The 27108-nt window shown below is 40.0% G+C and overlaps 1 protein-coding gene and 1 long non-coding RNA gene across 3 annotated transcripts; one reads left to right on the forward strand and one right to left on the reverse strand.

Annotated features, from left to right (window-relative positions):
- The first annotated feature begins 2851 nt into the window (after positions 1-2851).
- syt13 (synaptotagmin XIII) lies at positions 2852-26513 on the forward strand. 2 transcript variants are annotated; one of them, XM_077229015.1, is made up of 6 exons: positions 2852-3517; positions 6058-6259; positions 7342-7479; positions 8996-9312; positions 24693-24816; positions 25460-26513. In XM_077229015.1, the coding sequence occupies exons 1-6, from the start codon at positions 3344-3346 to the stop codon at positions 25762-25764; spliced, it is 1260 nt and encodes a 419-aa protein (XP_077085130.1). In that variant the 5' UTR covers positions 2852-3343; the 3' UTR covers positions 25765-26513. The 2 variants fall into 2 exon arrangements, with proteins under 2 accessions (XP_077085130.1, XP_077085131.1); XM_077229016.1 differs by having other exon boundaries at positions 24696-24816.
- Positions 24620-25573, reverse strand: LOC143737490 (uncharacterized). The gene is made up of 2 exons (XR_013203664.1): positions 25442-25573; positions 24620-24800 (listed from the first exon to the last, which is right to left on the reverse strand). It is a non-coding gene; the product is annotated as an uncharacterized LOC143737490 (long non-coding RNA).
- Positions 26514-27108: the final 595 nt, after the last annotated feature.

A 27108-nucleotide genomic window follows, 5' to 3' on the forward strand; every position in this document is an offset into this window, starting at 1 on the left:
ATTGTATTATGTGTGTGTGTGTGTACTAGCCAAATATTTAAATCTAATGGATATATACATAAACATGTTCAAAATAAACTAAACTAACTAACTAAAATTACTAGAACTTCAGATAGGCTACTCAAACGATTACAATCCTAAAGTAGGCTATTTTAAAGTCGATTTTAGCCACTTCTTTTATCATGTCATATTGTAATTATATAGCGTAATATGTTATATTAAATTAATTATTATAACCACGTCCATGGAGCTGCTTTGACAGGGTCAACCACACACACCCACACTACTCTTAAAATGTTACTGTTATTAAACTGCACATATCTGTCTATATTGTTCATACTGCATACCCATGTGTTCTGCTCATAATGCTACTGTTAATACACTTCAAATATCCTTGGCACAGCTACTAGAAGATTTACAACTGTCAGTCAGGTTGCTCACGTGACATCTACGTCATCAAGCTCAGTTTGAGCCTGCGCAGAACGCTTGGCTATCAGGAAGTGAGTGCCCATGTTTGGCTTCAACTCTCTCCGTTGAAATCAACGGGGTCGCTGTGTCCATTTCTTTTACTGTCTATGCATCTTGGTAGCGAATGCAGACGCGAAGCCCCGCCCCCTTCACGGCGATGACAAGAAGGCGTGTCCGCACGCTGCTCTGTTATCAAATATTGCGCACATGTCGCCACACTGTTAACCAAGTGAAAATGTATGTTCCAGTAGGGTAGGCTATTTAAAGATTCTGTTTTCAATTTCTCTACGATCCCGGTCCATTACGTTTTATTTCCTTTTTATTCTTTTGTGTAAAAACTATGTGAAACAAAAAATGCAATTATATTGCCAATTGATGAGATCAACACAACAAATAGCCTAGCCTATATGTAGGCTATATAAAAACAGTAATAAATTGAACACAATGTAAACAATGTGTTTACAGACTTGGCTTTTTAGGCGGCATAAATGCACTTATTTGGCCCTAAAATATAGTTCTACTAATACAAAACATATAATTTATTCATTAGTCTTATTTATAAGGTCTATCACAGATTTCAACAAATCTAATAATCTGAAGGTTATATTTAAAGAATACAGAGTCATGTGCAAAAACAGTTAACACTTTAATTTAGAGCTCAACATAATGAAAGCAATAAACTGCTGAGAATTCCTTTACAGCTCTGACTGATTCATAAGTCATTCCATAAAAAGAATCGGCTCAGGGAATTTGACTACACTGCTTGCTGGATGTGCAATAGCTGCGTTGTGCTGAATAGTAGGTTAATGTGTGAAACATTGCCAGAGTAGCCTTTAACCATTAAACAGACAAGAGTCGAAAATGATCAGCAAAAAAATTTATTTCATGTCACTTTTTATATCATCTGAACAAAAACAAGTCTAAAACATATCCAAAGGAATTTTTGAGATATTTGATATACTTTGAATTTACGAGTTGTATCTCACAGAATACATTGCCCCATGGGTATAAACAAGTCAAAGACATCAATATTTGTATGATTTATTTGATGCAACAAAAAACTGTAATATGCAAAATACACTGCATGTATGATATGTCTAAGTGTCCTAAAATTGAGGCATAAACATTTCTTGTAATTTTACACTGCTAAACTGACTCGTTTTCAACCTCTCCTGCAGGGTTTAGCTCCATCCCTAATAAATAATATAAAGTTATTGATTATACAACATGTAGGCTAATTTTCTAAGTCCTGAAGACTTTGGTTACATTTTTAATGTTTTTCAATTTTTAACATAAAGTACATAGATTGAGAAGGGGGACTGTGTACAGGGCGCCCAGAGGCCAGGTGGGCCTATAAGGGTCTTATAAGGGCCCCTGGAAGAGATTTCTACTGGCAGTTTACCTTGAGACATCACTCATTGTCAGTACTGTGAATAATCCTTTTTTTCTTACCCTAATGTGGCAACATACATAGGGGATAGCCTATACAGACTTTTCAAAATGGGGGAAAAACAGCATGGGCAAAAAATGACAGTTTTCTATTTGAATATCTTAAGTAGGTCTATTTTTTTCCCTTTAGTTTTTTTTGTTTTGTTTTATTTTTTGCTGAAGAAAAGTAAGATTAATACATGCCTACTACTTTCTACAAAGTCAGAATGTCCAGAACCATGGGTGGACGTATTGGCTTTAGGTCAAACTGACAAAACAAGCCGGGAAAATTTGAAAAAAGGTAATGTGACCCTCATACTGTAACTCCAAACAGACTCAAGTGTGATAATGTGATAATAACTGAGAAAACTTCTCATGCCTCCTACAAGAGATGAAATACTATGTAGGCTATCCTGCGGTGCACGTTGCCTGGTAGGGTTAATAAGGTGCTCCATCTGCCTATACCGGCGGAATGCACATTCGACAAGCGTTAACGGAACCGAACGTCTATAAAATCATTAAGTTGTCCTACTTTTTAACGGAACGGCTTTTCAAAAAAGTCGAATACATCAAGCTGTAGAAAAAGATATATGGCCTTTTAATAGCAAGGGTTGTTTTATGTGAAGACAATTATTGTCATTTATTCAGGTAGGAATATGCGTTATTAGGCGTTTACCTTTTATCACCTCAAGATGGCGTCACAGATCCATTTTCTCTCTGGCGTTCTCAAGGTCAAAGCGATCAAACATTGCAGCTTCATGCATTTCGATTACAGACAGCTTCATCTTTAGGCAAGAGTGGAAAAGTCTTACAAATATTCCCAAAAAGCAGTAGTAAGTAAGACCTGGCTTCATGAAATTATATTAATGTTCAATCAGCATGTCATGCTTTAAATTATTTGTAGGCATAGGCCTACATAACAGACAGTCATTGTCTGTATAAGAGAATGTCTTTCTCCTCATCTTTCTTCTTTTTTTTTCATTGATGTTTCACAGCGACAAATACCTATAGTCATCTGTCCAAAGTATTTGTCCTATCAGAGAAGAGCCTTTTTCTGTTATTATAAGTCACGAAATGTGTAGAAGTGTAGCTCTGACGTAAAGGCTGACGTGCAGCCACTTTGGTGAGGAGGGAGGTGGGCTGCAGTGACCGACGGAGGAGTTGCCAGACATCTAAGCCCCTCCCCTTTGATTACATCCCTTCTGTCTATGTCTCGCTCTCTTTCCTACTCTCTCTCCCTTTTGCTTGTCTGCCAGGCTGAGTTGGTTTCAGACAGTGCATCACACACGTGCCACCCTAAGTCTCTAGTATCTCTCCACTCTCCTCCTCTCTCCTCCTCTCTCACCATGGAGACACATCACTGACGAGTGGATTGTTCCTCCTGTTTTCTCCTCTTCTCTCCTCTGCACTTCATTCGGTGTGTTTGTGTGTCTGTTTCTGGGTGGGAATGCTCGTGTCTGCGACAGCGCTGTTGGGGGCTACGCTGGGTACCGTGTCTGGAGTTTTGACACTGTGTGGTCTCTCCCTGCTTTGTAAAAGCTGTAAGAAGGGGAAACTTGAGAAAGGGGATGAGACTGATCCAGAGAAAGCCAAACCCAGTATCCTGCATACTCTGACACAGGTAAGACTGACACTCACTCACACACAGCCATGGACCAGCTATCAGATTTGACATTTAAATACATACAAAAGAAAGAGCTTATTAAAAGAACAAAAAAAAAAAAAAAAAAAAACACTAACAGAGATGAGTGATATTCAACGAGTGAAATGTTCTGACTCACCTAGGTGGAAGGATGGAAGTAGCGCTTACATAACACAGGTTAGCTCTCTGAGGCAGAAACAGTTATACTGTAGGCTAATAAAAGGGATTTCTTTGCATGTATCTAAATAACTCTTTACTGGATGTAATTATGGAATGATCCACAGGTAACATTATGATGCAAATACAGTATACTATTACATAGTAAATCAAATGTAATGGCCATTGTACCTGTCCACATGACACCTTATCTACTGGTGCAAACTGGGGTGAGATGATTTGTAGATGGTGTTTTAATTACAGTTTCAGACATTTTCGTTGACATGAATGATTTTCTTTGTGATATTTATCATATTTGTTTTCATGATATATATTTATTGTAAATACAGTTCCTTCTGTGGAAAGATTGATACTTTCCTAATGAGGAGCAAAATATGTTTCTTTAAGATACAAAGACAAAGAGAGAAACCAGAAAGAAACAGCTCTCTCACAGAACTCTGATTGTGTCAAAGAACATTAAATTCATCCTGTAACAGGCAGGTTAAGGACTGGTGAGGGAATCTTCTCCAGAGTGCTTTTATAAGAGGTAATTAGTTTAGCAATGATTTGTACTGTCATTAATACACACAAACACAGACGGAGATGCTCGGGTACACACATACTCACACGCTGTTTTCGGCATCTGCTAAGTTTTCCCTGAAACAGTCTAGAGTCACGACTCACATATTCTGCACACACACACATGATTGTTCTTCTGTCATGCTGGGGGCTTTCCATTGACTTGAATTGGATTTATCTTGAGCTAATTATATTTCCTATCTCCAAGGGATCACTTGATCACTTGCATAATTTCAAATTTTACTATCCTTTTGGGGACATTTGGTCATCATGTTGTCATGATGACCCATAATTACATAACATAACAGACTGTGTACTGTGATTTATAAGCAGTTTTATTCATGGGGACTAAAAATATCACATTACCTGAAAACTGTATACCTGAACCACACACATACACTCACATTCACTTCCTCTCATAGTCTATGTATATTTATATTCATGAATCATCACATTGCTATATTCCCAAAAAAAACATCTTCATATACAGGCCAGAATATGTGTGTGAATTAAATAAATGTCAAATAACAAAATTTCAAAAAAGGCCCACACTGGAAGAAAGGATTTGCTGCAGTCCTTTAATCCAAATTAATGACACAATCCAGGTGACACAGGATAGCGTAACAGCTCGTACATAAACAATACAAGACAATACCAGACAAAGAACCAAGCGAACTATGGGCTATATATAAACAGGGCAAACAAAGGGAGCTAAATGAAATGCAGGTGAAACTGATTAGTGAAACTAATCAGTAACTATGGAAAGAAACTGCTGGTAAGTCCATTTTAAAACAAGAATAGGTGGCAAAAAATTATTTCTGTAACTTTGTTTGTTCATTTTATATGACTGGATTCTGCAAAATCATATAGGGCCCTATAATCATTATCTCCATTCAAGAAAGAGATGATGATGATTTTGAGAGTGCACAATTCCATCTTAAGTCTTTGAACCTCTTTTAAAGATATACCCAATTAAAATGTAAGCTGGGGCAGACAAGAGCATCAGTGGCAAATGCATGAGCAAAAACTGATTTTGTCCACCACAATGAAGACAGAATTTAAGTATCTAAAGGATCCTTAAGTATATACATGCAGGACTGTGTGTGCATGTATATAAGTATATTTAGCATTAAGGTCAGTTTCATATCGAATTGTAAATCAGGCGAGCACAGTCTCATTGCATCAGTATTTATTATTAATGAAGAGGGGGTGGGGGAAAATGAGAGGAATATAAGAATATCGTCTCTCGCTCCTTTCTCTGGGCACTCTATTTCAGCATGTTAACTGCCCACTTGGGGGAAATGGAGTGTTCTGGTGTTAATTTTTCAGTAATGCATGTTTTTTTAGACTCAGCAGAAAGCCCCTTAGTGAAATGCCCCTGTCTCATATCTATGACATTGTACGGTGGTTCAAATCAAAGCAGAGTACTGTAATGTAAGGTTGAAGTAAGGTAGAATGATTTAGATATTTTTTTTTTGTTATCTTCAATTCCTCTGGGAATGGGAACGTTTTTTTTTTTTTTTTTTAAGTTTTTTTTTGATTGGGCCAGTTTAGTTTTATTGAATATACTTTTTGGTTAAGATCAAGTATTAGTGGAATGGTATTACTTAACATGATCAATATTTTCCAAATATCCCGTTATAATTTTAAGAGATTTCTGTGCAGGTTGAATACCTAATGGTTCGAGTTCTGTAATCAACTACGCCACCTTTCTATACAATCATATTATTTTCCTGTAGCTCATCATTCTAATTTTCTCTCTCTTCTTCATGTACATGTTTTAGTTCAGTGTGCAGAAGTGCACTGAACCCATCCAGCCTCAAGCATCTTTCAAGTTCCCAAAAATCTACCGGCCCAAACCTTCTGTCACTTCTCAAGAGGTAATAAACTACAAAGAGCATGGAGCTGCCAACAACATGTCTGCAGCCGAGCTCGACACCTGTAACCAGGCAACCGAACGTGAGGTCTTCTCCCTCCCGTGGCAAGGTAAGCAGATGACAGCTAAAATCTCACTGGTGGAGGCTTTGTGTGTGTGTGTGTGTGTGTGTGTGTGTGTGTGTGTGTGTGTGCGTGTGTGTGTGTGTGTTCGTGTGTGTGTGTGTGTGTGTGTGTGTGTGTGTGTGTGTGTGTGTGTGTGTGTGTGTGTGTGTGTGTGTGTGTGTGTGTGTGTGTGTGTGTGACTGGTTTCTCTATGCATTCCAGTCCACTTTGGCCAGTGTGAGAAATTAGGTAATTTCAGTCAGTCTGAAATCAGTAAATCTGAGGTTGACTTTATATGGAGCTGAAAATTTTGAATTGTGAACTATTAGTCATTTCACCCCTTAATGGATTAGTCGCTAACTGAAATTTCAGCCATTAACTTTTTTGATGCTGTTAAAATCTGTACAGATTTTGCCTGGAGGCTATCGTTATACTTTCATACGCATACAATGATCTGACTCATAGCGCACAGTATCTATCACGATAAGTAAAGGTTACATACAACATTATAATTCATGATCAAGGCCCTCCTTTATGAGAAAGACTTAATTTTATCCACCCACTAGCAGATGCAGAGAAAGAAAGAGATAAAGAGAAGTGAGTGGTATTTATCTCGAAGAATTTAACAACATGTTTGCTGTTGTTCTGAATTTCGTGCTGCATGTACCGAGTATATTGCTTTTATGGATTTTTACATTTTTGGTCACACTATTCCCATTTACATTGTATATTTTTGATCTACCAATGAAAAACAGTTCCAGACACTACATGTCTTCAAGCTTCTAACAAATGAATCATAAACAATCAATGATATTAATTTAATCAGATGAGTAAATGATTCCATGACTCTCTTTAGAAAAGCAGTCACTTGCAAATAACTAATGTAACCTACAGAAAGAGTCACTGAAAAATCCACACCAATAATGCATACAAAAAGAGAAATTCCCAGGAGCATCAGAACTAACTATGGTCTATCATGTTGTTCTGGTCTTAGGAATACAAAGGATTTTAATAAGAACCCTTCTCCTAAAATAGTCTTTATTTACTCAGAACTGAAATTACATACCCATTTATTTCCTTTACATCAGCTTCCGGAGATGAAACGCCCTGCACATCTGAGCATACCGGTGCCATGACGACAAGTAGCTCCATCCTATATCCTAAACTGCACTTCTCCATTAGTCTGCACAAAGAGAGTGGAGAGCTACACATCAGCATTGTAGAAGGTAACAAACATTCATCTACTCTACTGTTTCTAGAAAGATAGTGGGGCACCTGTGGATCTCAGGATATTGTGCATCCTTTTGGTGATGATAATTTATGATAACTTTGATCGTATGACCGTATGAACTTTTGTCGCCATACGATATCTTTGCGTGAAGAACAAATGTGTGAGTGTTGCTATTGACCAAAGCTATTAAAAAGGATTATTAATTGAAATAAAGCTGAAATAAAATTAAATAAACAAAAAAAAATTAAAGTTACTTAACTTAAAAAATGTAACTTAAAAAAATTAAGTTAAACTTTAAATTTATCTTAAAAAATTACATTTTTGAAGATGAAGTACTAAAATTACCAAAACTAAAACTCAAATAAAAATATTTGTTTATGTATGAAAATAAGAAAAGCAAATAACCAAATTGCTACAATTAAAATGAAAGCTGAAAATATAAAAATAACAACTAAGATTTTTTTTAATTAATACTTTAGGCTAATATTATAAATAATACGTAAAATAACACCAATAATCACTGACAATCTTTCCTTACAGTGAGCTGTTATCTGAAGCAGCCAAATCATTGATTCAGTGAGTTCAGGGAAAGGGTTAGTTCACCCAAAAATGAAAATTCTGTCAGTATTTACTTACCCTCATGTTGTTCCAACCCCGTAAGACCTTCGTTCATCTTCAGAACACGAATTAAGATATTTTTGATGAAATCTGAGAGCTGGATGACTCCTCCATAGGCTTCTAAGGGATTGAAACTTGCCAGCCCCGAAAAGTGATTAAAGACATTGTTAAAATAGCCCAATTGACTACAGTGGCTCAATCTTAAGTTTATCAAGCGACGAGAATACTTTTTGTGCACAAAAATAACGACTTTATTTCAACTATTCATTTCCTTGTCTGTGGGCCTCTAGTCAGTTAACTTAGTGTAATTGCGTAGAGCTAAATCACACGTAGGCTCAGTATTGGCTGTCGCTGGTCATGTGTGTGATGCATGTGACGTACAACAACAGAAGAACTGTGCTATATCACTAGTGAACTGACTCAAGGCCCAAAGAGAAGGAAACGAATAGTTGAAATAAAGTCGTTATTTATTTCCTGCAGTGTGTCACTGTACAACGTTTTTGGTCTGCTTTTGAGACTGGACCAGAGAGAGGATTTGACATTCATAACTCTCTGTGATTAAACCAATGTTTGAGAGAAATAAAAGCCTCTTTCAGTTCAGCTTAAAGCCTCTTAATCACATAATTACCATTTCAATAGTTGCAGCCATGATTGATATGCATCTGTAATGAGAGTAAATCTGCTTTAAACTCAAAACCTTTATTCTGCACATCCAAAGAGGAAAGAGAGAGATGATCAGTCATGCTGGTTGAGATGTAGAAAGGAATGAAAAGTGAGGAGTTATGAAAAAGAGATATGCTTGGTGCCGCTGAGGTTTGGAGCAGCTTCATGTGGCTCAATTTGTCATCCTGTTCCTTGTTATAATATAACTCATATTCTCCTTTTTTCTGCAGCGGAGAATATATCAGTGGATGCAGGATGTGAGGGATATATATCAGGGTGTGTGAGTGTCTCTGAAGAGCAGAAGCACGCGCAGACAGCAGTCCACAAGCTAGGAGCACATGTGCAGTGGGAAGATGAGCTGGTGTTCGCCCTCCCTGTGGAGGGCACAGAAGACACGGATGGTTTAGATGGAGAAGTGGCCCTCTCCCTTCACTGCTGTGATCGATTCTCCCACAATTCTACTCTGGGCACGATGCGCTTTAAGCTGGCTGATGTAAGCATGATGTTGGACGCTGACTGCTGGGTTGACTTACAGCCACCCAAACAGGTGAGGAACATTGCTTACAAATGTCCACAAGTGGAATATTAATGAGAACCTATTATGCTTTTTTTACATTTTCAACTATGTGCAATGTTGCTGTTTGAGCATGAAAAAGGTCTGCAAAGTAAGAGAGAACAAAGTCAACTCCAAAGGGAGTTATTCTCTATATCAGTAAGCAATGTTTCTGAACTCCCTGAATCATCTCGATTGTAGTTTTCTTCCAGGAATTTATGTCACAATATTCCTCATTCAAATATTTCCTGCCCAGGGTATATGCAAAAAAAGGGGCGAAACCTGACTTTGCATTAATAGTGTGTTGAAACTCACAGTTATGGTAAGGGGCGTGGCATTTCCAAAACATGCTGGAAGCAGTTGACCAATCAGAGCACATTGAGCTTTTCGGAAGGAGTGGTTTCACAGAAACCGGAGGCTGCAATGAAATTGCATACTACCCTACTTCCCTTACGAGTGTTGGAGACGCAGATGCTGGCAAGCTGCCGCGGGCCCTTTTGGCAAACTGCTCTGACAAAGTTGTAACCTACCCAGCACACCATGTAAGCCCAAGGGATAGTCCTACATACCAAGCGGGATGGAAGTGACAGGGTTTACTCTTGGGGCAGTCGAAGCTGCTGTCCCTACCCCAGGGAAGAGTTAATTCCCGTTTTTCAGCCATGACCAAAACGCTAAGGAACCATGCCTGATCCCAAAGGAGGGGAATGCTACGGAGATCACACCCTGCCCGAAGGGTGGTAACGTTTGGAAGTACACATATGGACTGACAGAGCTACATGTGGAAGGTCTCTGTGGTAGGTCCTACCTAGCCATGGAGGAGCTGCTACGGCACAGTGCAGAACCGCCCAGGGAAAGACACGGGTTTCCCCACAGGGAAACCGTATCGTGGACAATACACATATGGGATTACCAAAGGGGAATCACATCATATGGGTATCTAGTCAAGTACAAGGGCTGACAGGCTGGGCATTCACACAAGTATTGGGCCTGTGGTCAGACGCCTCTGCCGCGTCTGACTGCCAAAGGATGCTGGAGGAATTTGATTCGAGTTTTCCGAGTGGGTAAGAGCAAGTATCTGAAGAGCAAGTAGGCACTAGTGTCCCCCTGTTAGAGGGAATGGTGCCGTAAGCGAGACACCGAGCCAGTCTTCCAGTACATTACCTGTTTCTACCCAATACACGCGAGGAGACTGGCTCCACCCGGATTTGGAGAATCTCGTAAATGTGTTAGGTGTCGCCAAGGGTGTAACTTTGGTTTGAAAAGTGGGGGGGACACAAAATGGGGGAATTTTTTGTTCGATTTGAATCCCATTTCCTGCATTTACATACATTTAGGGACTATGGTGATACAAAATCCAGGTCCCAGGAAATAATTAAGTTGATTATAATGATAAATTCTGCCAAAAATAAAAGTAGGCTACTAAACTATGAGTAACAAAAAAAATTCATACTTTTTTTTACTGTTTGATAGGGGCCGATTGCCAAGACTTGAGAGAATCATTTTATAAAGTCAAAAATGTTGACCATTAATGTTTTGTGTGTAAATAAAATTGAAATTATGTGAGACCCAATTTCCACTGTAATGTAAAAACAACATAAAAACTGTATATATCGTAAATAATTTTTTAATAGCATCTTCTTTTTATGAATGAAGGCCAGTATCACTGATATTAATATAGCTACTGATGTCTCGATGAAAAGGATTGTTCCCTCCAAATTTGAAACATTCATTAGGCTTCAAAAATATAACAACTTTTAATTTAAATTAACTTTAAAAAATCCTCACATGAACCCATTATAAATGTTATATTTACCTGTGCCCTTCCTGTCTAACAGGTACGGAATATACAGAAATTGAATAAGGTTATCAAATAGTCTGCACTGCATAAATTATAAATTAAATATAGAAAAATCCTTATTAAAGATACAAACATTCTTTAGACAGGATCAGTGAGTATTTTGCTCTGTTCCCCTTTGTTCTTTGGTTAACTTTACTGATAGACAGAATTGGCTGCTGTCCCTTTAAGATCTGACGATGATGACAGGATCTTACATTTCATTTTCTCATTTAATTTACTCTTGACTTTCATTTAAGATTTTATTTAACTCGTTTAAGACTGTTCTTGTGAGGATACAATTGATGAAACGGACATTTTGGCATAAATGTGCGTGTTATTATTATTCAAGCGCGAAAAAGAACTGAATTCTGGCACGCTGTCTGTGAATGTCCTGACGCACACGAAGCACAGCCAGCGCGCCAGAATCCAGTTCTCTTTCGCGCTCGAATAAGCGCGATACCGACTCATTAGAACTTTCAGTGAGCTATTTTTAGAGTGTGGACTATGTGGGCGCGACGTACCTGGACATGGACGCGCACATCGGCACTCCTGCCCTTCTGTGGCGATGATGGCGTGCGGTTAAAAAATTTGTAACAAACGAACTTGAAAGTGGGGGGGACACAAACGGGATTTTGAAAAGTGGGGGGGACATGTCCCCCCTGTCCCCATAGGAAATTACGCCCGTGGGTGTCGCCCAGCTTGCAGCTCTGCAGATGTCTGCCAGAGAGGCACCTTGTGCCAACGCCCAGAAGGAGGCAACACCCCGAGTGGACTGGTACGCCAAGGAGATGGCATCCACTATCCAGTGGGCCAACTTCTGTTTGGAGACAGCCTTTCCCTTCTGCTGACCTCCAAAGCAGACAAAGAGCTACTCTGAGCTTCTGAAGCTCTGCGTGCGGTCCACGTAAACACGCAGTGCGTGAACGGGATACAGCAGTGCGAGGGCTGCATATGCCTCTTCCAGGGGCAGCGCTTGCAAGCTCACCACCTGGTCCCAAAAAGGAGTGGTGGGAACTTTTAGACCCTACAGGGGATGAGGCGTGGCCTGGGATGATATAACCTCCTGGACCTTCTTGACGTCTTCACGCCTGGAAGAGCACCACTTAGTGAACAGACTCCACTTCAAAGCATAAGCGTGCCTCGTAGAGGGGGCTCTAGCGGAAGTGTCAATGATCCTAACACTGGAGGTAGTCACTTAAGACCTCTGCGCCTCATTCAGAGACCACACATGGAGGTTCCATAGGTCTGGACGCGGCTGCCATATGGTGCCCCGTCCCTGAGAAAAATTCCTCAGGGGAATCCGCCGGGCGGGACTGTTGCGAGGAGCATCAGTTCTGGGAGCCAGGTCCAGTTGGGCCAGTACGGCGCAACTAACAAGACCTGCTCCTCATCCTCACTGACCTTTCACAGCGTCTGTTCAAGAAGGCTCACTGGGGGAAACGCCCCGGGGCCAGCTGTGTACCAGTGCATCAGTGCCGAGGGTCCCCTCAGTCAGGGAATAGAACAACTGGCAGTGGACGTGTCCGGGGCGGCAAACAGATCTACCTGTGCGGTCCCGAAGCACCTCCAAATCAGCTGGACCACCTGGGGGTGGATTCTCCATTCTCCCTGGAACGTGAGCTGTCGTGAGAGCACGTCGCCCGCACGATTCAGCTTGCCTGGAATAAAAATGGCATGCAGAACCCCAGCTCAGAACTACCCTCATTCATTGAGCGCTTTGGCCTGCAGGATGGCCATTGCATGCAAGGTGGAGGTGGTCTATCCAGCGGCACTGTGAGGCTTAGCAGCCAGAGCTGCCATCATCTCACAGGCGCTGGATTCAGAGTTGCATTTTTTTGTTTCTTTGTGTGTTTTTTTACATTCAAGCATGAAAAACTATTCTAGTAGATCCCAAAAACAAAATCAAGACTTGTAAAAGAGCATAATATGGCCGTTGCACATTTAGCACTTTCAAATTCGGCTTCATGATACAGTTAATACGAACTTTGTCAGCTGGTCATTATCACAAAATAAACCTCATCAGTGTGAGTCATTCTTTAATTAATGAGAGGCAGAATACGTTAAATATATTAAATAGCATTTATCGGTATGTATTTAAAATTGTATATATATATTCAGTAAAATTGAAGCTTAAGGACATTTTGATAAAATTAATTTGGGAAATAAGACTTAATTTATCAATATACAGATTAAAATATGTCAAATCCAGAAGTTACCAAAGCAAACATAATACAAATATGCAAACATTTTATGATTTATTGATATTTAAAATTTATTTCAATTCAACTGTTGCAAAGTAGACACCACTTTGCAAGAATGACCCAAATATGTGCCTGCTAAATCCCATTTGACCAACCAGAATAGAGTATTTCAGAGGGCTATGTAATAAATAGGAATTTAAACATAAATAATTAAATCACAGTAGTGTGGACAATGACTATGAATGTACATAATTATAACTGATTTATATTTATTGAACTTTAAACAGTGTTCATCCTGACTGAGAACCTGTGTGTAAGTGTATGACCGTTAAACATATATTTGTAGGCAGAAGTTGAAAAATGCCAGCCAGGCAATCATGCTGGAATTTTGTGTTGGAATTTAACTGATGCAAGTGAAAACATATAAACACTAAAACATATACACTACAGCAATAGAGGTATTATACTTTTGACATGGTTTTCAATTGCCATGGTCACACACTTGGTGTGAGATGAAGATTTTATAATGGGATGCTTACTGTGTTTGAATTTCTACAAGTGCAAAGTGCACATATTGACAGTTTAGAAATAGCTCTGACATTTCTTTTGGACGTCAACATACGTGCAGGTTACTGCGCATAAGAGGTGGTAGGTGAATAGATCTGAATTTATTTTAGGATACTGTACTCCCTCCATACCATACCTTGTTTGCTTAAAATCAGTCTCGTGGGTCCCAACTCATATATTTAAGCACACACATAAACAAACGCATGCATGCATTCCACCCCCACTGCTATCTGTTGATGTCATAGATCTCCAGAGCAGGAGATCTTTATCTGCGTCATCACACCTCCCAGAGGAGATCTGCTTCTAACAGATACACACACACAGACATGCCAGGAATTACTAACTACCATTGCACTGCAGATAGGAAGAAAGAGAGAGAGAGCGGTAGTAATTCCTAAGAGCGCCTAGAGAGGTGTGTGTGTGTGTGTGTGTGTGTGTGTGTGTGTGTGTGTGTGTGTGTGTGTGTCTGTGTCTGTGTCTGTGTCTGTGTCTGTGTGTGTGTGTGTGTGTGTGTGTGTGTGTGTGTGTGTGTGTGTGTGTGTGTGTGTGTGTGTGTGTGTGTGTGTGTGTGTGTTAGAGCTGCACGATTATGACAAAAATCATAATTGCCGATTATTACCTTGAAATTGTAATTGCGATTATTAATTACGATTATCACAATTTACATTGAATATATATAGGCATATTATAATACATGTTTACACAAAAATTGTTAACACACACACAAGTACTGTCCCCCTTTACTTAACATACTGTAAGGAACTCAGCTTTTTGGAAACATTAATAATCAATAATATCTTTTTATTATTAATTATAAATATTTGGGTCAGTTAATTGGATTAACTTGATGTGGCTGAATTAATATTACAATCAATTAATCAGTTCTTCCAAAGAACTATTTTGATTATTAATTTATTCTAAGAAAAGGGTATCTTCCATGGCCACAGAAGAATAATTATTTCTTCGCCTGTACAGTACTTTGAGCCAGTAGCAAAAACCGTGATCGTAAAGTGACTTGTATTGCAAACAAAACAGAACCAAATACATATTATGTACAAGTTTTATTAACTAAATATAGATATTTATATGAATATAAATAAACTAAACAACATACACACATGAGTACATAAATAGGTTAGTGATAGGATGAAATTGGAAACCGGAAGAGGGTCTATGAGAAGAACCATCAGAATTTCATTTTCACATTTCATTGAATTGAATACTTGCATTTGTAATGGGAACAATTCTTGAAGTTGTTGAAAATTGAAGTCGTTGATGGTTCCGGCAGTGTCAAGTGGAAGTTGGTTGAGCGTTCTCTTTCTCCAGGAACGCATGATTGGTTTGGTCAAGGCCTGGGACTCTGTTGAGGCCACGCCGAGCACCCAGGAGAAGTGAGGAAGTCAAAAGGATGGGTGATTGGAGTCGTTGTTGGTTGGAGTCTTTGTTGGTTGGAGTCTTTGTTCCAAAACTCCTGAGATTGTCCTTGGTTCTTTGTGAGAGAGTCTTCTCTCTTTTCCATGAGGCCGGATCTGGTTGGAATCGAGGCCTGCTGGGCCCTGGGGCCCCCGTGGAGGGGGAGGGGGCTCCCCAGTCTCACCAGAACAGTGTTGCGGCTGGATGAAAAAACTAAGAGAGGGCGGTCACTGTTGCCTGCCTCTGATATACCCTGAGAAAGAACCAACCCCTAAGGTTTGAATGGACCTATGAGTAAGGTGACATGTCCGAGAGGGGAAGCGGCTCTTAGTTGATTTATGGTCTTTGTCCCCAGCATGCTTAGACTGTTCATTCAAGCTCAAATAGACATAACAAATTCACATTGCATTCTAAGAGAAGGTGATGTACATCAAAGTGTGTGTCATTAAATGAGGATTAATTTGCTAGGAAGCATGATACAGGTGAGGTTATATTGACCGTTGGGTGGTCGTTCAACCACATACACCCCAATCAAACATACCATTTTGTTATACCTAATAGTACACGAGACAGTAAATCATCACAGTTTCTGTGAGGCATGTTCCTTCATAGATCAGAGTAACACCGCAAAGTTTATTTAATTAAAGATGGTCTCTCTCTCTTAAGCATGTGGCGCATGTGGCCACATTCCTTTGAGGTCGTAAAGTCTGTTATCAGTCTTAAAGTGTTCTGTAACCGGACACCCGGCTGACAAAGTAACTTCATTTGTGAGGTTAGTTTTGGGGGAGAGTTTCATAGACCTTTATATTCATTAAATATAGTGAATATGAATAATTAGTGTGTGTCTGATTGGTCCAGACCCTACATCCCCCCCTTTCGACCGTTGTTGTCCCCCTCAAGGACAACCATGATCGAAGTTGAAAGTGCCGACAGATCAGACACACCTTTGTCATAGAAGGCTGGAAGGCCATGGTGGCCTCTGGTTGCTCGCGTCTTCTGGAGTGGTGGTCGTTCCACGGCGGTTGATGTGGACAGTAGCCCAGTTCAGGTCTCTGCAGCAGGTGTTGGGGCAGAAGGTGCCTTGACTGGGTATCACCTGTCATTCTGGAGTTAGGGTGAAATTGTGGTTCTTGAAGAAGGATGAGGTTTCCAGCTTTGATTCAGGTTTGGCCTCAGCAGGGCAGCGTGTGTCTTGGATCAGAGACTGCAGACCAGCTGAGTTTGAGTAAAGTCATTCTGGAAGACAGTAAACTCTGTTTCATGGAGTTCACTGTCTGGTTCAGCCGAACGCTGTGGGTGTTGAGAATTACCACAGTTCCCTTCGATGTCTTGCCGATGGACAGCAGGGAGGCACTCTGTGTTGTGAGTTGCCCTTTTAGCTGTGGGATTTCAGTTTGAATTTCAGCCACACGTTGTCTCACGGTGGCTAGGTTCAGTGCGTTGACACTGGACATGCCAATGTTAACAGAGTTCCGATGGCAGTGGCGGTTGTGTCCATCTGGCTCTGCTTGTGTGACATTTTTTTTCAAGTTGGTTGAGCATGTGTTCGACATTGGCCTCAGCGTGGGCGAGGGAGTGGAGTCGAACATACACTCTCTGGGTGTGGGTCCTGCAGTTGGTGATAAGGAGTCCCGGTTGTTCCTTCGGGACGCTGCCTGATACCGGACCTGGTGAGATGACCGACTGCGGCTGTCCTCTGGTTGGCTGGAGGCACAGGAAGACTAACCACAGCAGCATCCTGGAACAGACAAAGTGGAGAGGGAGAGAGAAAGGGAGGAAAGATCTCAGCGACTGTCGTCCTTTGTTGGCTAGGACAGTCTTTCCGCTTCGAGGACGCCGGTATGCCAATTGCTTCGGTGTTCTGGTGCTGCGGTGTGCAGCACATGCTGCGTCATGGGCATACACTGGCATGAACCCCCCTTTTCTACTGTGGCACCACGAGCTTTGGCGCAGCGATGTCATCAGGTGCATAACACAGAGTGTTGTCCTGTGCACGCAGCGTGTGCTTGTTGATTTCAGTTGTCTGGGGCACCGGTTGTCGGTGGGTGCAGACGGCGTTCGTGGGTGGTTGGAGGGGTTAGAGGTGGTTTCTCATAGTGTCCATTGGTTTGTCATAGTCTTTGGTAAGCTGGAAGGTTGGGGTCAGGTTAAGCAGAGGCTCTGTGACATTTTGGCACACTTGTGGTGAGAGACTAATTCATGACCCTAAAAGTCGAGAACCACTGTTTAATGGGTTCGCTAGATATGTAGCATAAAGTTAGGTGTTTCATGTGTATCTAGCTAGTGATGTGTCTCTTGTATCTTTATCATCTTAGCTGTGGATGTTAGGAGGCTAAGACTTGTGTGGTTCCTAGAGTATTTCCTGGAAAGGGCATAGCCGAGATGAAATAAATGACTTAAGATGGTTCTTATGACTAAATTATTTCTCTGGACTTAAATGGTGGTTCACTGCGGCTTGACGAAGTGAAGGATAGGAGGAAAAGGGACAGCTTTCCTATTCAAATTATGCTTATTATCAATCCTCAGGACTATAGTTATGCCCTAGTAATTGTTGAAATTACTTGTGTCGCAGGGTCACAAAAATGAGTGCACTTGTTGAAAATAAACACAATCACAAATAAAGGTGTCTCTGTTTCCTTTCTGGGCCCAATGGGAAATAGAACCACATTCGAACAAGAGAGGAAATGGAATTAAATCATATAGATGACCGAATAGACAAGGGAATAGCTGACTGCTATTATTATCAAAGTGGAAATAAAAGAATAAAATAAAAAAATAAAGTAAGTAATCAAAACAGCGGTAATGATCTGAAATTGAGAATAATCAATAGCACTAGTGACTAACCTTTAGATTTGCCTGGACCAACACTCCCTAGTGGGTCACAGCTGTTGCGTGTTTAAGACCACACCGTGTGTGTCCCTCCAAAGGTTTAGTCAATATGCTGATGAAAATTCTCATAACTATAATAATTCTTCTCTAGCTACACAGCTTACATGTAATTAAACTTGGGTTTAATTGCCAGGGCATCTGCAAATTTAGCCTACAGCGCTCAGCAAGGACTATGCCTAAACTAGTGAAGGTGAAATTCAGCTGAGAAGAATTGAAAGTAAGGAAAGAGAAAAATTAGAAACCCTAAATGGGGTTGAAGAAAGTATTTTAGAATACTTTGCGCTGTATACATAAAAGCTGTAATTAAGGCTTCAAGTAAATGATGCTAACCGCTAACTGTAGAAGTTATTATGTAGCTTAGCCTAAGCTGGATGGATGCTAGGTTAGCTTAGCTTAGCCTAAGCTGGATGGACGCTAGGTTAAGTTAGCTTAGCCACCTAGGCAGGTTTGATTACAAAATGACGTCACGAGTTAGCACTTCCTGTGACAAGTCGTTGTCATGGGAACCAGTGCATGTCAGAACAATTCAACAGTACCTGAAGAATGTCTACACATTTTACTGAGTTATGCATGTTTAAACGGGTTAAAAGGGGGCGCCTATACTTTAAGTCTTTCAAGAACTTGATGTTACATTCAGTAAAATGCTAATGTGTTTTGGCATTTGCTAATTTTACTCATGAAACTCTTCTCTTTACTTTACACAACTTATTCTATTTGTTTACAAAGTAAGGAAATAGATTTGCTGTAAGTCAAAGCTTGTCTAAGCCTATATAGTTACGTCCCTCTCATTCATAAATGCTGACTTTTCAGCGAGTGAACAGTTTTGATCGCTAGGTAGCTCTCTGCTTGTGGATGCAGCTAAAAATTTAGGTGAATTACATCAATCTAACAATAATTTGTAAGGCCTTTACATTGTAGAAAGGGGAGCATCACCCAGGTCTACGTATATATAACACTGTCCTGAGCTTTCTTTTTCAGAAACAGGTTTAGCAATACTGCAATTTGGATTTCTTTAACCAAAGCAGGATAGATATCGGTACAGTTTATAAGCTGCTGAGATGAGATTCCTTTGTCAAACAGACTTACGCTTTAATGCTGAACTTACTGATACCAGTTGGAAATCTAAGACTCTTTCACTTACAGTAGAGATGTCAATTCCCGCTATCGTTTTATCTGCATTTAGACAAGCCAGCAACCAGTGATCAAAATGGGTATCGCATGTTGTGTTCCAGTTGGACCGCAATGGTCAAATGCACGCCTGTAGGTTAACAGTAGTTTAAAACTCAGGTGGTTTTCCTACACTATGGCGTCAAGGTATGCCCTATTTGGAGCTAGTGTTTCCTGTAACCCTTCATTGTCATGGAAACTAATGTAGCAGTGCCAATTCAACCAGCATGTAGCAAATGTTTGTTTCAAAAGAGTTGTGCATAATCTGTTGGCAGGTGAGGCTTACACGTCCATTCAAGATTTTCTTTATATCAGTAAAATTCTATTTTTACTAATGCAGAGTCTTGCTGCTCTTTGAGCACCCATTTTCATCTACTTTAAAAGTTTTATGTCCTATGCTGACCAGGGACTTTTTAGCAGAGTCTTGCATTGTGTTCATGCTGTGTGGCTTCTGGTTTTGCAGTTCAGGATCAATGGGGTCTTAGGAACCCTTTCTGGGGAGGCCTTCTGTGTTAGAGGCCTTCTGCATCAGGTCACGCATCGTTGAGTGGGCATTGCGTGGGGGCAGGTGAAAATATGGTGACTAACTGGTTTTGGAGGAAAAGTTTCTTGAAGCTGGTGTCCTCCTCCGTCACAGGTTCGTTGTAAGTTCCACAGAAAACTCGTTCGGAGTCGGTGGTGGTAGCACAGGCCCTTCTAGGTCTGTCCTGCTTGGTGTTTGGGCAGGGCCCAGCTGGGCTGGATGTGTCTAGATCAGATGGAGTCTGTCTCGGTGTGCCACACCGGCTGCAGGTGCAGACTGCAGGTGAAAATCAATGTCTCGTGGATTGGCAGGGATGTCTCTGACCTTTCACTTGAGATTGTTGAGTGTCACTTCATGTGCCATTTCAGGGATTGTCTGAGTTACCTTTTCCTCCTGCAGCTGCAGGGGCTCTCAGGACACTGTCTGGTGAAGTGTTAAGCCGAGGGCTTTGGCTCCTCCCCCCCTTTGTGCAGGGCTGGGGAAGCTTACGCTGCTATTGTGAAGGTCAGCAGGGTCCATCTTTCTTGTGTGGTCCATTTGCAGTGGGTTGGACTGTTGCAGCTCTCTTTGGACCACATGGAGTGCGTCAATAATGTTACAGCATCGCTAAGTCAGTGTTCGGACTTCCGCTGCACATTGATGGCTTTAGCTCTCTTTGAGTTCAACCATTTCTTTAAGTTCTTTGAGTGAAACAGTTCTTTACCCGTCGGTTTGCAGGTGCTCAGAGCTGTCGTCCGCCTGAAAACTGATGATCTCTTTCAGTTGCTCTGCTCTGTCAGGGTCCTTGCATCTGTCCTGTGCCTTCTCCCGTTGAGCAGGGTTCGTTCTCTGTGGAGTCCTGTGGCTGGCAGCGTTAGTTCATTTACCTCCTGTTTGAGGCCTGCGGGAGCATGGCCAAGGAGAAGATAATGCTGGTCAGCTCTTGGTGGCTCAGGCTGGGTGTCGGACATCTGCTTTCGTTGTTGCCTAACTGTTCCTTCCTCTGCCGTGGCAGGTCGTTGCCTGCTTCAGGCTGAAGGATGTCCATGACACTGCTCTGCCGGGTCTTCAGGTGGTCCTGGTGGCAGGGCTGGGTGTCTGAGGCCTACTGGCACACTTGTGGGAACACGAGAGAGAAATGGCAAAGGCAAATGCAAGTTTCTACAGAGGTGGTGAGCTATCTGTGTGGGAGAATGGCTATGTGGAGCAGCTAAAATTTAGTGTTGGTGAGCACACACAACAAAAAAAAAAAAAGGTTTTGAGTATCTTAGTTGACGTGCTTTAAGCAGCATCGACTGATGACTGGGCTCTTACATGTCATAACCTATTACTCAAAAATGCTGATGGTTCTTCTCACATGTTGTGCTACGAGAGTAACAGATAGAGCAAAACCAAAATAAAACAATAGGATGAAACCAGAAAAGAAGAGGAAGAAAGGAGTGTTTTACCTATTTAGGTTTATCTAGGAGACATAGGTAAACAGGAGTCACTTATGGGTTATGCTGCTGTTAGACTAAGCTACCAGGGACACATCAGACATCTCAAGGTCCAAAAAAAGAAGAAGAAACAATGGGAAGTGTTTCCAGTTCTGTCTGGGGCCTACTGTGTGTTTGTGTTTAGCCGTACTTCATGTACTTAGCTTGGTGCTAAGGAGTGAGGATGGGTAAAACACAGACAGGAAGTAGGATATTAATGACCTGTGTAACTCTCTATGGAAACAACTGTCGCTAGATATTGTAATCCTATAGAGAGAGAGAAGATGAGGATAGTGACTAGTGATCTAAAATAAGGTAAAGGTAAAGTTAGAACGTCCTTATAGCTCTAAGAAAACTAAAAGGAAAGGGAAGCGTATCAAGTAATTTAATTAAATTTCAAATTTAGTTAAGCCCCTTTTTTTTCTTTAGCTGAATATAAGAATTCAGGCTGAAACAAAAGTAAATAACTAAATTGAAAAAAAAAAAATAATAATAATTATGTAAACATTGTGTGTTCTCATTGCTCTGGTAACTAGAGGGGAACTTGACTAAGCAAATTGATTTAATTAAATTCCCAATTTAATTAAATTCAATTTAACTGAATAGGACTATTCAGGCTCAACAGGTGTAAATACACAAAATAAAATAGGGGTAGATTTAAGTAAAAATAAAAGAAACGCAAATAAAAACCCAAAGTATCTGGGTTTCAATCTGAAAGTGAAACCAAGAGGAAGGGGTCGAGAGAGAGAAAGAGAGAGAGAAGAGGGTGGTTTAACCCTCTTATGAGACGTGCTTCGTGAAGCTCTGACACCAGGGTGAATCATTCGTCTCAAATCATTCGGAGTGTATCACTGCTAAGGTCACGTGATTTTATTAAACTGGGCTTCGTTACGCGTCATAGCTGTTTCGAAATTGTATTAAATTTCAACGGTTCGTGAACCATTGTGTATCTGGTCTCTATGTGATCTCGTATCACTTTATAGATTCGTACACATTTAATGACGCATTTGATAAAGGGTCTGATTGACTTTCAAGTCAAGCTTTCATAAAACGAGCCCTACGGTTTACTAAGATATTATGCCTTGAAAGACACCTCATATTAAACGATATTAGGTAGCTCGCGGATTGCCATTACCTGACAGTCTCACCAGAACAGTGTTGCGGCTGGATGAAAAAACTAAGAGAGGGCGGTCACTGTTGCCTGCCACTGATATACCCTGAGAAAGAACCAACCCCTAAGGTTTGAATGGACCTATGAGTAAGGTGACATGTCCGAGAGGGGAAGCGGCTCTTAGTTGATTTATGGTCTTTGTCCCCAGCATGCTTAGACTGTTCATTCAAGCTCAAATAGACATAACAAATTCACATTGCATTCTAAGAGAAGGTGATGTACATCAAAGTGTGTGTGATTAAATGAGGATTAATTTGCTAGGAAGCATGATACAGGTGAGGTTATATTGACCGTTGGGTGGTCGTTCAACCACATACACCCCAATCAAACATACCATGTTGTTATACCTAATAGTACACGAGACAGTAAATCATCACAGTTTCTGTGAGGCATGTTCCTTCATAGATCAGAGTAACACCGCAAAGTTTATTTAATTAAAGATGGTCTCTCTCTCTTAAGCATGTGGCGCATGTGGCCACATTCCTTTGAGGTCGTAAAGTCTGTTATCAGTCTTAAAGTGTTCTGTAACCGGACACCCGGCTGACAAAGTAACTTCATTTGTGAGGTTAGTTTTGGGGGAGAGTTTCATAGACCTTTATATTCATTAAATATAGTGAATATGAATAATTAGTGTGTGTCTGATTGGTCCAGACCCTACAATACACATACATTGTATGACTCATAGTAAAGACTAGAAAAACAGTAGTAGGCTACTATGCAAAAGCAATTAAATAGCAGTCCCAAACTAGTTTTTGTTAATACAATGTTGATATGAGCCACCACAGTCATTTAAAAATATAAAAAATAACACAAAGTGAAAATAAAGTGGCATTTTGGGGTTATGGAAACAACACTTACCATGGTGAATACACAATACTAACAAGAACTGTTAATGAAACAGCTCCTGGTGAATAGAATGAAAATCATACCTGCATGCAAATCCTTCTCAGCTAACACGTGATTTATTGGTACTTTACTTTTATTTCGTGACATACTAATTTACATTGTAACGACGTTGCATGCACGTAGTTTCGTTTGCACTTTATCCAGTGAACCGATACACAGCGCGCGCCGCCGCATTTGCGCGTGCAATTGAAGAGTGCGCGCTACGAGCACAGTATAACGGGACAGGACAGTAAAGTCCGTTTTTCTGAGGTGAAAGTCTTTTTATTTCAGCGTACACTTCCGTCACTGCCTGGTATGTCATATTGTGCTGGGTTTTCTGAAGTAGTCGTGATTCGCCTCTCATAACATAGCCTATTTATTCTCTAAACACACACACGCAAAGTGGATTTTCTTTTGTAATCGCGGCTGTGAACGATTACGTAATCGTGGCATCCGTAATCGTAATCGCAATTAGAAATTCGATTAATTGTGCAGCCCTAGTGTGTGTGTGTGTGTGTGTGTTTGCATGTACAGTATGTAACGTGTCAGGGATGAAGAGGATGACACAGGTTGAACTGGGTCAGGTAGAGCACCACTCAGAATGTATTTGTTAATATATGACAAGATGTTCGCACTTTATTATTGTGTGTACTCTTATTCATATGATTCATGTTTGATTATTCATGTTTGATATATTATATGGCTTTGCTTTATGATGCCATATGATTGCAGTACCTTAAAGCTTTCCATGTTGTTCGTTTGAATAATATTTATCAGTATTATTTGTCACTGTGTTCATCGCCACTGAGTAATATCAAACTCAACGGTTTGGTAAATCCAATCTTGTCAGACCTGAATCAAAAGCACCAGATTATGTTTCAGTAAAATGTCATGTTCTGCTCATGCAGCTGATTAAGTGGGGCTAACTGAAGGCAGGGGAAGATTTGAAAAAGGTCATGATGGTTATGAAATACCATAATTCAGAGTGTTTAATTGGAGGGCTTCGCTGACAAATTGACAATTTAAAATTACCATCTTTTGCCCTGAGAGAGGAACTGGTCACATTCAGTCTGCTAAATAAATTACAAAAACATTTGCATGAAATTATTCTTTATGCAATCAGAAGTCAAGGTCATTAACCCTGCAAGAAGAAATTATGATTATGCAATGTCTTTTTATATGAACAAAGAGTTAATTAATTATTTTATTCAAAAACTTTGACCGAAGAAGCATTTCAAGACTTTCAACCCAAAGTTTTCTTTTTCAGCAGGAAGTGACATCAGCTGGAGAGCTACTATTGTCGCTCAGTTATCTGCCAGCAGCCAATAGACTCGGGGTGGTAGTAATGAAGGCTAGAGGACTTCAGTCAGACAAACTGAAAGACAACATAGGTAGGCTATTTACAACAAACATACCATCATAACAAAACTCAAATCAATGTGAACAATAAAAATAATTCCAAATTAACTATTAAGATGGAAGTGAAAAAGAGATTCAGCAGCTCAATAATAAACATGGTCAATATTTGGATTGATAATTTTGAATGTTTTTGAAAGAAGTCACCAAGGCTGCATTTATTTAATCACAATACAATAAAATCAGTAATATTGTGAAACATTATTACAAATTAATAGAACAGTTTTATATCTGAATATATTTTAAAAAGTAATTTATTCCACGTAAGGCTGCTGAAAACTTTCCCATCACAGGAAATTACATGGATTATATTTTATGGATAAAATATATCCATATAGCAGTTCTTTTAAATTGTAATAATGTTTCACAATATAACTGGTTTTACTAAAAGTTTGATAAAAAATAAATGCAAAAACATTCAAAAATCTTCATTATTCCAAACTTTTGACTGTGTGCATGTACACGCATTAAATACATTTATACATACAGTAAATAAATAAATAAATAAATACTAAATTTAGTAAATACATACCAAATAAATACACACAGTGCATACAATATTAACGCAATATTTTAGGTGTAATAAAGAGAGTACTGTACCTGTATGTTCTCTGATAGATCTATCAGTAAAGTTGACCTTGAAACATCAAAATGCAAAGCTGAAGAAGAAGCAGACGCGACGAGTGAAGCACAAGATGAATCCGGTCTGGAACGAGATGATGATGTTAGAGCTGCCCAGTGAGCTACTGGCTAAATCCAGCGTGGATTTGGAGGTACTGAACCTGGCCAGTCCCGGGACCCTGCACCCCTTGGGTCATTGCATGCTGGGGCTCCACACCTCCGGCACCGGCCTGCAGCACTGGAAACAGATGCTAGATAATCCACGCAAGCAAATTGCAATGTGGCATCCTCTATACACCTAAGAATGTTAATATTCTCCAAACCAGCACCTATACGCAATGTCCTTGAGTTTTTACAGTAGTACTCTATTCCTGTGCAAAAATATGTAGTTATCCAATATACTAAATATTTTAGTAGATTTAATGAATAAACCCAGCTGTTATCATTTTGTAATATGAAACTAACTTCTCGACAGGTAAAGGCTAAACTACTTGTTACACAGTAGTTTAGAGTATTTTAATGTAAGCAGTGCTGCATTTAACTTTGGTGTTGTTAGTAATGTGTGTTTAAAATACTCAATGCTGTTTTAAACTGGTCCGAGTTGGAGCCATCCTGAAATTAGTCTAATGTGGCTGGAACACTTATAGAGAGAGCAAAACATTCAAACATATTTCATTTTTAAGATTAATATCAAAAATTGTTGTTTTCCTGCTATTATGGATCCTCTTAGTCCTACTGTCAGAGCTGGAATGATGGAGCCATGCTCACTAACTGTAGATTGTGGTTAGTATCTTTACAGTATAACACACTAATTAAATAAATAAACAGGGTCTCAATACGGCAGCTTTACTCTTCTCAAGATGCACACATACAGAAATAAATTTAAATTTTCTCTGTCTTCAAATTATATATATATATATAGCCGGAAATGTATACTTCATGACGATTACTCAGTTTGGAGACTTATAGGTATTTCACTTATCGGGCTACAGATCCTGATGTTGTAAAATGTTGACATTTTGTCTTATTAAAGGGATGGTTCACCCAAAAATTAAAATTCTGTCATAATTTACTCACCCTCATGTTGTTCCGAACCTGCATTTCTTTCACAAAAACACAAAAGAAGATATTTTGAAGAATATGGGTAACCAAACAGTTGATGGGCCCCATTGACCTCCATAGTATCCAGAGAAAAAAAAAATGCTTTGGAAGTTAATGAGGCCAATCAACTGTTTGGTTACCCATATTCTTCTAAATATTTTCTATTGCCCTGTTTTATTCCAGAAATATATTTGCGTTTTACCAGGAGTGCACATTCTACAGATGACATGCCTAACACCTGATGTCAAGGGTGCAGATGGCACTAGGGACGGGGGTGACATGACTGTGCAATGATTCATAGTGACCCGATCCATCCTCCGCCCTCACTATCCCTAAGAAAGCCGACAAAAATCGGAAAAACAGAGGATTAACCAGTGTTCTCGCTAACTTATGTACATTAACCAAAGTAGTGCCCCGGCCCACCACAACACAGTAGTCATTCAACCACATGGCAAATCAAATCACTCAGCTGTATTTGCAGCTGTAGCTAATATGAAAGTTTTACAGCCCAGTTTCTGTTTGTTGTACATCTCAAATTGCCCGTC

Source organism: Siphateles boraxobius, unplaced genomic scaffold, assembly GCF_051911475.1.
Source record: "Siphateles boraxobius isolate OS27281-9 unplaced genomic scaffold, OSU_SipBor_1 130, whole genome shotgun sequence".
Taxonomy (NCBI): domain Eukaryota; kingdom Metazoa; phylum Chordata; class Actinopteri; order Cypriniformes; family Leuciscidae; genus Siphateles; species Siphateles boraxobius.